This window comes from Schistocerca piceifrons, chromosome 1, assembly GCF_021461385.2.
Source record: "Schistocerca piceifrons isolate TAMUIC-IGC-003096 chromosome 1, iqSchPice1.1, whole genome shotgun sequence".
NCBI lineage: Eukaryota > Metazoa > Arthropoda > Insecta > Orthoptera > Acrididae > Schistocerca > Schistocerca piceifrons.
The window spans coordinates 341,072,457-341,085,570 of NC_060138.1; the positions used below are offsets into that span (position 1 = coordinate 341,072,457).

General features: G+C 41.9%; 1 protein-coding gene across 1 annotated transcript in view; it reads right to left on the reverse strand.

The window, feature by feature from the left end:
• LOC124720213 (leucine-rich repeat serine/threonine-protein kinase 1) overlaps positions 1–13,114 on the reverse strand; it is a 150,417-nt gene that overhangs the window by 8,729 nt on the left and 128,574 nt on the right. The window contains exon 39 of the mRNA XM_047245563.1: positions 6,591–6,777. Within this exon, the coding sequence (XP_047101519.1) occupies positions 6,591–6,777 (187 nt within the window). The remainder of the gene's footprint in view (positions 1–6,590; positions 6,778–13,114) is intronic.

Genomic DNA, 13,114 nt, shown 5'->3' on the forward strand with positions numbered 1-13,114 from the left:
GTTGCACAGTAGCAAAGATGAACAAATCTCATAGCTTTTAAGGTCCAGTAGAAGAGATGCATTTCACAGCAGCAAAGACGGGCAAGTTCTCACAGCAGTTAAAGGTATGCAGTTAAAAGTCAGACTCTTACAACTTCCACCCCTGTAGTTTCTGAACCAGGATCCTTTACCTCAAACTGATAAGTTTTCTCTCCTCTTCACACAGTTTTAGAAGACAGTGGGAAGAATTGAAGCCTGTGTTTGTGGATAATTTAATTGAACTGTGTGATTACTATCTGAAGCACTTCCCAAAACAAGATTAGCACAACTTGATCAAAGACCCTTTCAGTACAGAACTTCCACCAACACTTAGCATTGGAGAACAAGAGCAATTTATTGATATCTCTTGAGAATCCACTCTGAAATCACTCACTTCCTCATCAATGAATGAGTTTTGGAGCTTGGTGAAGTAGGAGTACCAGCAAACCAGTAACAAGGCCTTTAGAGTTTTTAGATCTTTTGCAATATCTTACTTATGCGAGATAGGTTTCTCATCATTGATAGTCGTAAATGCAAGAAATTGGTTGAAATGAATGTGGAGATGCGAGTAGTAATTCCCAGTCTTGGGCTGACATTTGAAGAACTGATGATGATGAAGCAAGCTCATCCTTACCTTTGATTTAATTGTGAGGATAAGATAGAATAACACTAAAAGTTGATTAAAATGTGTTATGCCAACACTTATAAAGAAATAACTACCTTCATTCATTCATTTTTTTTCAAAACTTAAGTTTATTTACCCCGCACTTCAAGTAAGACATCAAACTGAAAAATGAGCGGTGCATTTTTATGTTCAATTCAAGACAGCTGTCGATCCAAAAAGTTTGAAAAGTATGATATAAATGATTTGACAGATATGGCGAGCAGCAATTTGCAACTGTTTGCTGATGACACACTTGTGTACAGGATAGTCATCATTGAGTGACTTTCTTGCCTTCATCCAATAAAGAATGACTTAGAATTCCTGTTTGATGTATTGAAAAACAGACTGCTCTAAGTGTTAAAGAATGTAAGCTATTGCAGATGAGTAGGAAAATAAATCATGTAAGGTTCGAAAACAGTATTAATGGTTTCCTGCTTGATGCAGTCATGTCGATTAAATACCTAGGCGTAATGTTGCAAATCAACATGAAATGGAATGAGCATATAAGGTTGGTTGTAGGGAAGGCAAATGCTCAACTTCAATTTATTGGGAAAATTGTATGAAAATGTAGCTGATATATAACAGAGACCAAATACAGAACACTTGTGTGACACATTCTTTTGTCCTGCTCAACTGCTTGCTATTCCCACCAGGTCAGATTAAAGGAAGACAGCAAAGCAATTCTGAACTGTGCTGCTAGATTTTTGACCAATAGATCTGATCAATATGCGAATTTACAGAAATGCTTTGTGAAGTCAAATGGGAATCCCTGCAGATAAAACGATGTTCTTCTCACAAAATACTACTAAGAAAGTTTGGAAAACATGTGTGGCTGACTGCAGAAGGATTCTACTGCCACCAACATAATCTTGTGTAACGACTATTAAGATAAGGTGAGAGAAATTAGGGCTCTAACAGAGGCTTAGCAACAGTTTTTCTTCCCTCACTTCATCTGCAAGAGGGACAAGAATGAATAACAGTGGTTCAATGGATCCTCCACCATGCATCGCATGGTGGCCTGTGGAGTATGTGTGTATGTTTGTAGATGCAATCATGAAAATTTATGACCCCTTATCACTAATCACTAGTTTATTGCTTAGGACTACTACTATTTTACAAATGAATTTTACTGAACTTTAATATACAAGAAGGACACTATGAAAGTTTTGAGACGTTTACTTAATCATCATCTTTTAAACCTCGTCCCAATACATCTTTTCAAAGTATGCTGATTTTCCATGCATCACTGCATCTGTTCAAACCAATGCATGGAGGCTTCAATTATGAGGTCCACAGATACACTTGGGTGGCTCCTTTTGGTGATTCAAATTGATGACCACAAATGGTTTCTTTTGCTTTGGAGAACAAGAGGAAAATGCTTGGACCTGGATCAGGGCTATACAATGGATGAACAAGTGTCTATAATTGAGCCTCCTTATGGAGAGCTATTGTTATTTTCCACGAGGTGAGCTAGTGATTTGTCAAGATGCAACACGATCCAGGTCAGAACGAAATTCTGACATTTTGCCTTTATGCATATGAAGAGTTTGACATACAGAATCCAGGACACCAAACTGAAGTTACTCTATTGCCTTCATTCTCAATAAAGGTAGCAACGTGGCTACCTTTTGCATAGAATATGCAGATCAATATTTTTCCCACACTTGTGAAAAGGAAAGTTGCTACTCACCATATAGCAGAGATGCTGCGTCACAGATAGGCACAACAAAAGGACTGTCACAAATATAGCTTTCAGTCAGTAAGGCTTTTGTCAAAATTAGATGACAAACACACACATACACACTCATGCAAACGCAACTCACACACATGACAGCAATCTGAGACGACATTGGGAGCAGCAGCACCAATGCATGAAGGGAGTGGCGACTGGGTGGGTTTAAGGAGAAGGCAGGAGTGGGGAGGGGGAGGAATGGTAGGGTAGGTGTAGCGGACAGAGAAGTGCTGTTGGGGAGCGCGCAGGGACGAGGTGGAAAGAGGGTAGGGCAGCTGTGTGCAGTTGGGAGGTTAGACGGAGGGCAGCAGAGAGGTGGTGAGGTGGGGGTGGGGGATGAGATAGCGGAAAAGGACAGAAGTAAAAAGACTGGGTGAGATGGAAGAATGAGGGTTGTGTAGCGCTGGAATGGGAACAGAGAAGGAGCTGGATGGCAGAGGACAATGACTAATGAAGGTTGAGGCCAGGAGGGTTATGGGAATATAGGGTACATTGCAGAGAAAGTTCCTACCTGCGCAATTCAGAAAAACTGGTGTTGGTGGGAAGGATCCATATGGCATAGGCTATGCAGCAGTCACAGAAATGAAGGACATCATATTTGGCAGCGTGTGCAGCAACAGGGTGGTCCATTTGTTTCTTGGCCACTGTTTGTCGGTGGCCATTCATTTGGACAGACAGCTTGTTGGTTGTCATGCCCACACAGAATGCAGCATTCTGTTGCTGAGCATGCTGTCAAACATGACATCCTTCATTTCAATGACTGTTACACAGCCTGTGTCATATGGATCCTTCCCACCAACACCAGCTTTTCTGAATTGCGCAGGTGGGAACTTTCCCTGCAATATATCCTATGTTCCCATAACCCTCCTGCCCTCAGCCTCAGTCATTGTCCTCTCCCATCCAGCCCCTTCTCTGTTCCCACTCCAGCACTAGACAGCCCTCATCCCTCCATCGCACCCGTCTTTATACTTCTCTGTTTTTCTGCTATCCCCCCTCCCCACCTCTCCGTTGCCCTCCCGACTGCTCATAGCTGCCCTACCCTCTTTCCACCACATCCCTGCGTGCTCCCCACAGCACGCCACTGTTCGCCACCACTACCCTACTGTCCCTCCCCACCCCAGCCTCCTCCTTGCCCCCCCCCCCCCCCTCCCAGTCATCACTCCCATCATGCACTGGTGCTGTTGCTCGCAGTATTGCCTCAGACTGCAGTCATGTGTCTGAGTTGCATTTGCATGAGTGTGTATATGTGTGTTTTTTTGTCTAATTTTGACGAAGGCCTTACTGGTCGAAAGCTATATTTGTGACAGTCTTTTTGTTGTGCCTATCTGTGACTCAGTATCTCTGCTACATGGTGATTAGCAACTTTCCATTTCACAATACTGTTACATACTAATCTGGATTTTCCATTGTTAGGATTTTCCCACACTTCACACACTTTTTCACTTTTAACAGGTCCCAAAAATGTGAGTGCTGTTTTATTTAAGAGTAAAAGTAGAAGTAGTAGAGCCATGTTACATCACCAGTTATAACATTAAACACAGCTATTTATTGCATAGAACTGATTTTTTGTAGGATTTTGTAGCTGAAGTCAGCAAGCACTTTAATTTTTTTGTTCAGGGTGTCTGAAGAGGACACATTCAATGAGTGCAGTTATTTTCAACCTGAAGTTTTTCATGCAGGATCTTATAAACCTTTGCCATTGTTCCTTCAGTAGTGACTGTCATTGGTTGCTATGAAGAATTTGCTGCAATGATACAGTTAAGAATTCAAAATACTCAACATAAATTGCTGAGATTTTTGTCAAATGAACAGAGAGGTACATTTTAGAATAATGAAATATGGACAGTAGCTCCAAAGGTAGGTGTGTGTGTGTGTGTGTGTGTGTGTGTGTGTGTGTGTGTGTGTGTGTGAGAGAGAGAGAGAGAGAGAGAGAGAGAGAGAGAGAGAGAGAGAGAGAGAGAGAGAGAATACTTAATAGGATTTAAATTGATATAACAATAAAACAAGAAGTAATTAGACTTCTTATGTATAAGACTGACTTTATTCTTGTTGAACATAAGTGGCAGTGACATCTTGTGTCATCGGGTGTTCAGCCGGATATCAGCATTGTGCAAGTATGATGGTGATCTCTGCCAGAACACCTGACAACCCAAGCTGGGAGAGCCTGAGAGTTACATAAGTGGAAGTATTTAGATATAGTTTCTATATCTAGAACTTTACTCGAATCAATGTCAATTACTGGTGTAATAACAACGAGAGATTTGTGCCTCTTGTTCATCCAGGTCCCATCTACAAAAACATAGAGATCCAAAGTATTTTCAAGAGATGCACTATCATGGTATCTTCCCCAATATCTATTTCCTTTTGATTAATTTTCACTGATTATTCTACTGATTTCTTCTTTGCAAATTTGGCAATATCACATACAGAACCTGAAACTTCTTTATTTATTTTGTCCAGTCTTACACATGGTGGAGGCATGTTCAGGAAAGTAGACAATAAATTATCTCCTTCCCTACCCTTTCCAAGGCATCTCGGACCATACGATGGCCTAAAATTGGTTTCATACTTAACAGTGTCAGTTGCTTTTCTTCCCCTCCCCCACCGCAATTTTTGACGCTGAATTAGAAAGGTTATGTTCTTTATTTCTAGCTGCGTTCTCTACTTTCTTGGTACACTGATTTCCACAAACCCATATTTCTTATAAACACAATTTTGCTGTCTCTCATTATGTATTTTTGTTCACTTTAACATGGCAGTTTGGAAAATTCATTCACCACATACTAAACTGCATTCATAACATAAATATACTGCTTTTAGCTGAAATGTAGGGTCATGCAGCAAAACTGTCAATTAAAGATATCAGATGAAAAGAGCCTTGACATTAACTCAAATTCTGCAATGGGCACCAGTTACCCAAACATCTGGAAAGAAAGTATGACATCAGGTGCAGAGTTAAACATTTTAATAGTTGTAATGCATTTACAATGCTACTATCATGACAAAATTTATAGACTACACAAATCATACTCTGTAGATTACAAAATGTATTTTTGAAAAATTGATTTTTAGAAGCTAAATCCATCACACACATTCCTAACTCACATTCAATATTGGTTCTGTAATAAAGCATGCAAACTTTTTCTCTCTCACTTCATATGCAGAACTGACAGTGTTTATGTACAGTCATTAATCCATTTAAAGGGACCTACTCATTTACAAAAACTGTTCCAGAAAATTCATATACTACAGATTTAGGTTCGAAATGGGAATATGTTGCTTCACAATACAACAGCCGCTTTACTTCACAGGTCATTAATGTTATGACCATTTACTGAAAAATTAAGTATTTATCATTCTGCTATTGACAGATTCCAATGCAAGTATCTCACAATCGATATTTTTCTTTTCCATGAATCCATAATATTTGTGATTTCTAGAATACCTAGATCACGATCTTCCTTTCAGTTAAATTTTGCGACCAGTATCATTTTATGAAAATCTGTTGATGAAAAACTAAAAAAGTGTGTAAGTTAATTACATACTACTGCATCTAATTTTCAAACACCGTTCTGGGGTTTTAAAGGAGACATGTATTGTATCACTGAGTCTCAAAGCAGATTACATGATATTTCTGCAGCACCTGCTAGGATAAACAATAAAGTGGAGCAGTTTCAAATCCCGTGAATTAATTGTTGCTTTAGCATGCTCCCATTTTCAATAGAGTTGCGATTATCATGTGTGCCATTTTTTCAGGGCAATGCTCTATTACTCATCCTGAAATATGATTGTTGTTGCTTAGACTGATTTATAACAGAATGGCCATTAGTTCCTAGCTGAATCACAATCAGGAGCTTCCAATGCAATGCATGCATAAATAACACACTCTTTAAATGTGATGATGACTGCTTTGTCAGAAAAGTATACTGTGTTTAGAAGATGCCTGCATTTAAATAAGAAGTCCATTACATTGTACACATTTTGAGGTATTAAACGGAGCAACTGACTTGCATATATCTCAACAATTATCAATGAACTATAGTATTTCAAATAACAGATGTTTTGATTTTAGCTTTAGTATTGAAATAAAAACTGCATAGCTCTTTAACATCAAAGTATACAAATTTGGTTAAATACAGCTATGAAACAATTTTTCTTACAGAAACATGTACTCACACATATGCATGTATTTGGCCAATGCTATCACCAAGCCAAACATTGCCATTAACTGTGCATGCTGCTGTTGGCTTTTTAGGCAGAGAAAGGCTGCAGTACTGCAGCCAGCCACGGCTACTAGCCAGCAGTAGATCCACCCTGGCATTGGAGCATGCCAACCACAGTTCAGAACCATTGACAGTTCCTTCTGAAACAAAAAAATCTATGTTCTACTCATGATTTATAAGATGATGGAGGTCAACGGCTGGGATAATTTTGGCACTCGCTTGTAAGAGTGGCTGCAATTAAGAGTTATGGCACTATATATGGGCAGAGAGAGAGAGAGAGAGAGAGAGAGAGAGAGTTAGGAGGAGTGGCAAACTAAGTTAGTTATACTAGTAACTAGAAGCACAATACTCACAAAGGAGCAACTATATAGAAACATTCCTTTCATGGTGACGAGTGCCAACAATTCTAATTAATCATGAGCAAAAAACAAATATAACTAACCACATACGAGATTCGTGAACGAAGAACCGCACTAAATTCTCATCCTAGAACTCTGCAGTATTTGTTTATTAACTTGACCAAGTAGAGGAAGTCTCCATCACACCATCAGAGTCAATTCATTACTAGGGATGTGACATTCACATATATCAAGGCTGTAGGGAAAAGTAATACTGGAGTCTGAGATGTGACAATTGTTGAAGTGTTGACTCTGTGGTGGTTGGCTGAATTGTCATGAAAGTATCAATGTGCTGATGTTCAGGAAAATGGCTCTGGTGAAGGGATGGGACAGGGGAAGCAGATTTAGTTACAGGAACCAAGATTAGGAAGAAACAGAGTGACCTTTTCAAGCATCTGGAAACAAAGATGCTGTTACTTACCAAACGAGAAAGTGCTGGTAGACAGACACAATAAAAAAACACAAACACAAATTTCAAGCTTTCGCAACCCACGGTTGCTTCATCAGGAAAGAGGGAAATACGAAAGGATGTGGGTTTTAAGGGAAAGGGTAAGGAGTCAATCCAATCCCAGGAGCAGAAAGACTTACCTTAGGGGGAAAAAGGGGCAGGTATACACTCGTACACACACATATCCATCCGCACATATACAGACACAAGCACACATATCAATTTTTTAATATATTTTTCCCATGTGGAATGTTTCTTTATAAGCTGCCATATTTTATTTTCTCAGGCTTGTCCGACATTTGGCATTACCCCCAAAGGCCTCAAACTTAAAGTTCCCAACTCTGGCTGTAACCCTTCTTTCCATCAGTCCCTATACCAGTTTCAAACTGAACAATCCATTCCCCTCACCCACCTACTCCTTCACCTACACATCAACTCAGCCAATGAACACACCCGTCAACTCCTATCCTTAATAAAAGTCCTCAATCTTTCCTCTCCCACATCCACACCGGCCGTTCAGAGCATCCTCCTACAGGCCAACCGCAAATTAGAACAGCATGCCACCCTCCACCTCAAAAAACTATCCAATCTCCTGGTTTCCCAGCTCCGGAAAGGCAACTCACTCACCCTTCACAACCTTTCCAGCAAACCTCAACCTCCTCTCATTGCACACAGACTCAGTCTCTCCCATCTACTCAATCTCCCTCTTCCAGCTCCACATCCCTCAAAACCTCAAAATTCCAATCAACACAATCTGGAACCACTACACCCTAATTCAGTAGTTAACCTTTCCTCCAAACCTCTCTCCCATTCCGAAACCTCTGTCTATCCAAAGGCCTCACCTTCAGCCCCACTCCCAGATTCAACCAAACAGCCCTCGTCAAAGATTTACTGTCCTACACTCGTACTCTCTGCTGGAAATATCACTTTGCCACAAAGAAAAATGATCCTAATCCTACTCCTAATGATCCAACTCCCCAAGACACTATCCAAATAGAACTCTGCCTGGAACAGTTCCGTCCTCCGTCACAGCGGGACCCACCTCCTCTTCCTCAAAATCACCCTCTCCAAACCTTCCAGCAATTTCTGACTTCCAGCATTGCCTCTCAATCCTTCTTAAAAAACCTTAATCCTACTACCAACATCACCACTGCTGAAGCCCACGCTATCCGTGATCTGAAGGCTGACCGATCCATCGTCATTCTTCCGGCGGACAAGGGTTCCACGACCGTGGTACTTCATCGTCGGGTGTATGTGGCTGAGGGACTGCGTCAGCTTTCAGACAACACTACATACAAAGTTTGCCCATTCCTGATGTCCAGGGAGAGCTTCAAGAAATCCTCAGAACCTTAGGCCCCCTACAAAACCTTTCACCTGACTCCATCAACCTCCTGACTCCACCGACACCCCGCACCCCTACCGTCTTCCTAAAATTCACAAACCCAATCATCCTGGCCGCCCCATTGTAGCTGGTTACCAAGCCTCCACAGAACATATATTTGCCTATGTAGATCAACACCTTTAACCCATTACATGCAGTCTCCCATCCTTCATCAAAGACACCAACCACTTTCTCAAACGCCTGGAATCCTACCCAATCTGTTACCCCCGGAAACCATCCTTGTAACCATTGATGCCACTTCCTTATACACAAATATTCTGCACGTCCAGGGCCTCACTGCGATGGAGCACTTCCTTTCACGCCGATCACCTGCCACCCTACCTAAAACCTCTTTCCTCATTACCTTAGCCAGCTTCACCCCGACCCACAACTTCTTCACTTTCGAAGGCCAGACATACCAACAATTAAAGGGAACTGCCATGAGTACCAGGATGGCCCCCTCGTATGCCAACCTATTTATGGGTCGCTTAGAGGAAGCCTTCTTGGTTACCCAGGCCTGCCAACCGAAAGTTTGGTACAGATTTATTGATGACATCTTCGTGATCTGGACTCACAGTGAAGAAGAACTCCAGAATTTCCTCTCCAACCTCAACTCCTTTGGTTCCATCAGATTCACCTGGTCCTACTCCAAATCCCATGCCACTTTCCTTGATGTTGACCTCCACCTGTCAAATGGCCAGCTTCACACGTCCGTCCACATCAAACCCACCAACAAGCAACAGTACCTCCATTATGACAGCTGCCACCCATTCCACATCAAACGGTCCCTTCCCTACAGCCTAGGTCTTCGTGGCAAACGAATCTGCTCCAGTCCGGAATCCCTGAACCATTACACCAACAACCTGACAACAGCTTTCGCATCCCGCAACTACCCTCCCGACCTGGTACAGAAGCAAATAACCAGAGCCACTTCCTCATCCTCTCAAACCCAGAACCTCCCACAGAAGAAACACAAAAGTGCCCCACTTTTGACAGGATACTTTCTGGGACTGGATGAGACTCTGAATGTGGCTCTCCAGCAGGTATACGACTTCCTCAAATCCTGCCCTGAAATGAGATCCATCCTTCATGAAATCCTCCCCACTCCACCAAGAGTGTCTTTCCGCCGTCCACCTAACCTTCGTAACCTCTTAGTTCATCCCTATGAAATTCCCAAACCATCTTCCCTACCCTCTGGCTCCTACCCTTGTAACCGCCCCCGGTGTAAAACCTGTCCCATGCACCATCCCACCACCACCTACTCCAGTCCTGTAACCCGGAAGGTGTACACGATCAAAGGCAGAGCCACGGGTGAAAGCACCCATGTGATTTACCAACTGACCTGCCCACACTGTGAAGCTTTCTATGTGGGAATGACCAGCAACAAACTGTCCATTCGCATGAATGGACACAGTCAGACAGTGTTTGTTGGTAATGAGGATCACCCTGTGGCTAAACATGCCTTGGTGCACGGCCAGCACATCTTGGCACAGTGTTACACCGTCCAGGTTATCTGGATACTTCCCACTAACACCAACCTGTCAGAACTCCGGAGATGGGAACTTTCCCTTAAGTATATCCTCTCTTCTCGTTATCCGCCACACATAGACAGACACAAGCAGACATATGTAAAGGCAAAGAGTTTCGGCAGAGATGTCAGTCGAGGTGGAAGTAAGAGGCAAAGATGTTGTTGAATGACAGGTGAGTTATGAGTGGCGGCAACTTGAAATTAGCGGAGGTTGAGGTCTGGTGGGTAACGGTAAGAGAGGATATATTGAAGGGAAAGTTCCCATCTCCGGAGTTCTGATAGGTTGGTGTTAGTGGGAAGTATCCAGATAACCGGACGGTGTAACACTGTGCTAACATGTGCTGGCCGTGCACCAAGGCATGTTTAGCCACAGGGTGATCCTCATTACCAACAAACACTGTCTGCCTGTGTCCATTCATGCGAATGGACAGTTCTCGTTGCTGGTCATTCCCACATAGACAGCTTCACAGTGTGGGCAGGTCAGTTGGTAAGTCACATGGGTGCTTTCACACGTGGCTCTGCCTTTGATCGTGTTCACCTTCTGGGTTACATGACTGGAGTAGGTGGTGGTGGGATGGTGCATGGGACAGGTTTTACACCGGGGCGGTTACAAGGGTAGGAGCCAGAGGGTAGGGAAGGTGGTTTGTGGATTTCATAGCAATTCCTACCTTCAATGAATATCTCCTTCAGTAGCAGTAAAAGTTTGCAAACAGTAAATGGCTATGACTAAATTCCCAACCAGTCCAAGAATCTGGAGTTATTCCTTGTAGTTTCAAACAAGTCTGCTTTCATTGATGAAGCACCAAGATACTAGCAAGTTCCATATTTAGCTTTTTTTGTTTCTTTCCGTAGTTTAATTGCTCCATCCTTTGTGTGTTTGCATAGTTTAATTCTTAAATTCAATGCATATTTTTGTATTTGAGAGGTACAGTATCGCATTTCAGTAATGGTAACATGTACATTTATGCAGTCTGTGGCACAGTAGACTTCTGTTTGTTTGTTTTGGCTGGTCAAGCACTAGCAGATTAGTTAGTCACCTATTTAGGTCTTTGATCTGTTTTCACAGTTCAATTCTTAAATTCTTTGCATGTTTTTGTATGCTTGAACAGATTAATTATTAAATTTATTGTCTATTTTTATATTTGAGAGCTATTACATTGTGTTTTAGTAAAGGTAACATATTCATTTGCAGAGTCCGTAGAACAGTATCATTTGTTTGGTTGTCTTTTTTTGAATGATCAGTAACCACAGCCCAGTCAGCCAGCAAAGAAACTGGCACATTGCACGGCGGACATCAGAAGTTGCTTGTTTAGCACATGGGTTCTGCTGCTGACACTCGTTCCAGCAAACCCGATGTGGGGAATCTGCAATAACTGCAGGGTGAGTGGTGGATTATTAAATGGTTGCGTTGCTCGAGATGGAGAGTCAGTGTGGAAGCTGGTTGTTTGGCCTTCCCCATTCTCTTTGTAAGTGGGCATGTGGCAGAAGTGCTGGCATCATGCCCAGAGGCAATTGAGTCATTTGTCTGGGAGCTGAGTGGACGGTCCCAACCAGAGGCTCTGCTGATTCCGCAATGGCCATGGCTGCAGATTTCTGGACCTGTGTTAAAGGGTGGAGAACTGTGGGACTCGCACTGATAAGTCAGGGGAGCACTACACAAAGGAAGGAGCTAGTGGGCAGCACAGTACTTGTGAACATGGGGCTTTTTTAGGCTAGGCGGTAGTTTGAGACCCTCTGATGAAAGATTGCCAGTTGATAAACAGAGTGTGAAATCATATCACATACAAAGTAGAGACACTTCAACAGACATAATTTTAACAGTAAATTGTCAAAGTACTCGTAACAAAGTACCTGAACTTAACTGATCTCTAGGAAAATTGTTATGATCCAATTATTCTCAGACCGATGAGCTAGCTATTAACTGAAGTAGAAAAAACTGAAACATTTAGCAAGGGATGGAACATATATTAAAATACAGATTAGACACCACAGGAGGGGGACTGTTCATTGCCAATGACAAAAATATTATGTCTGTAGAGGACGAAATGCAGTCTGACTGTGAAGTTATCTGGACACAAATAGCAGGTCTAGGTGAACTCAAGTTAGGTGTCGGATTTTATACTGGCCATATGATTCAACCGTAAGAGTTGCAGAATCATTCAAGGAAAGTATCTGCTCAATAGCACAGAAATATGTAGGTAGTGCAGTATTAGTTGGAGGTGACTTTAATCTACTGACTATAGACTGCGACATCTGTGGATTCACTGAGGCGGTACAGACAGACAGTCTTATGAAGTATTTGTGAATATGTCATCTAAAAACTGCCTTGAACAACTAGTTACACAACCAATGCATAATGGAAATATTTTAGACCTTCTAGCTACAAACAGGCATGCTTTAACGTTAATGAAGTCTTCAAGATGGCTAAGAGAGTATAAGTAGATAAGCAGTTGATAGCATCCCACTTTGACAATGAATGGCCATCATTTAGATCCAATATGACTGACTTACGGGCAAAGTTTAACCTGCTTGTAAATTGTGCTCTGGAGACTATGTACCATGTAAATGGATTAAGAATGGAAGAGACTATTGCACACTCAGTCCAAAAACAAACACAGAAATATCGACTCGGAAAAGTTATTAGAAGTTTGTACATCTGTAAGAAGTTCAACGTTCATAGCTTACAACAACTTCCACCATCATACCTTACTGAAAGATCTTG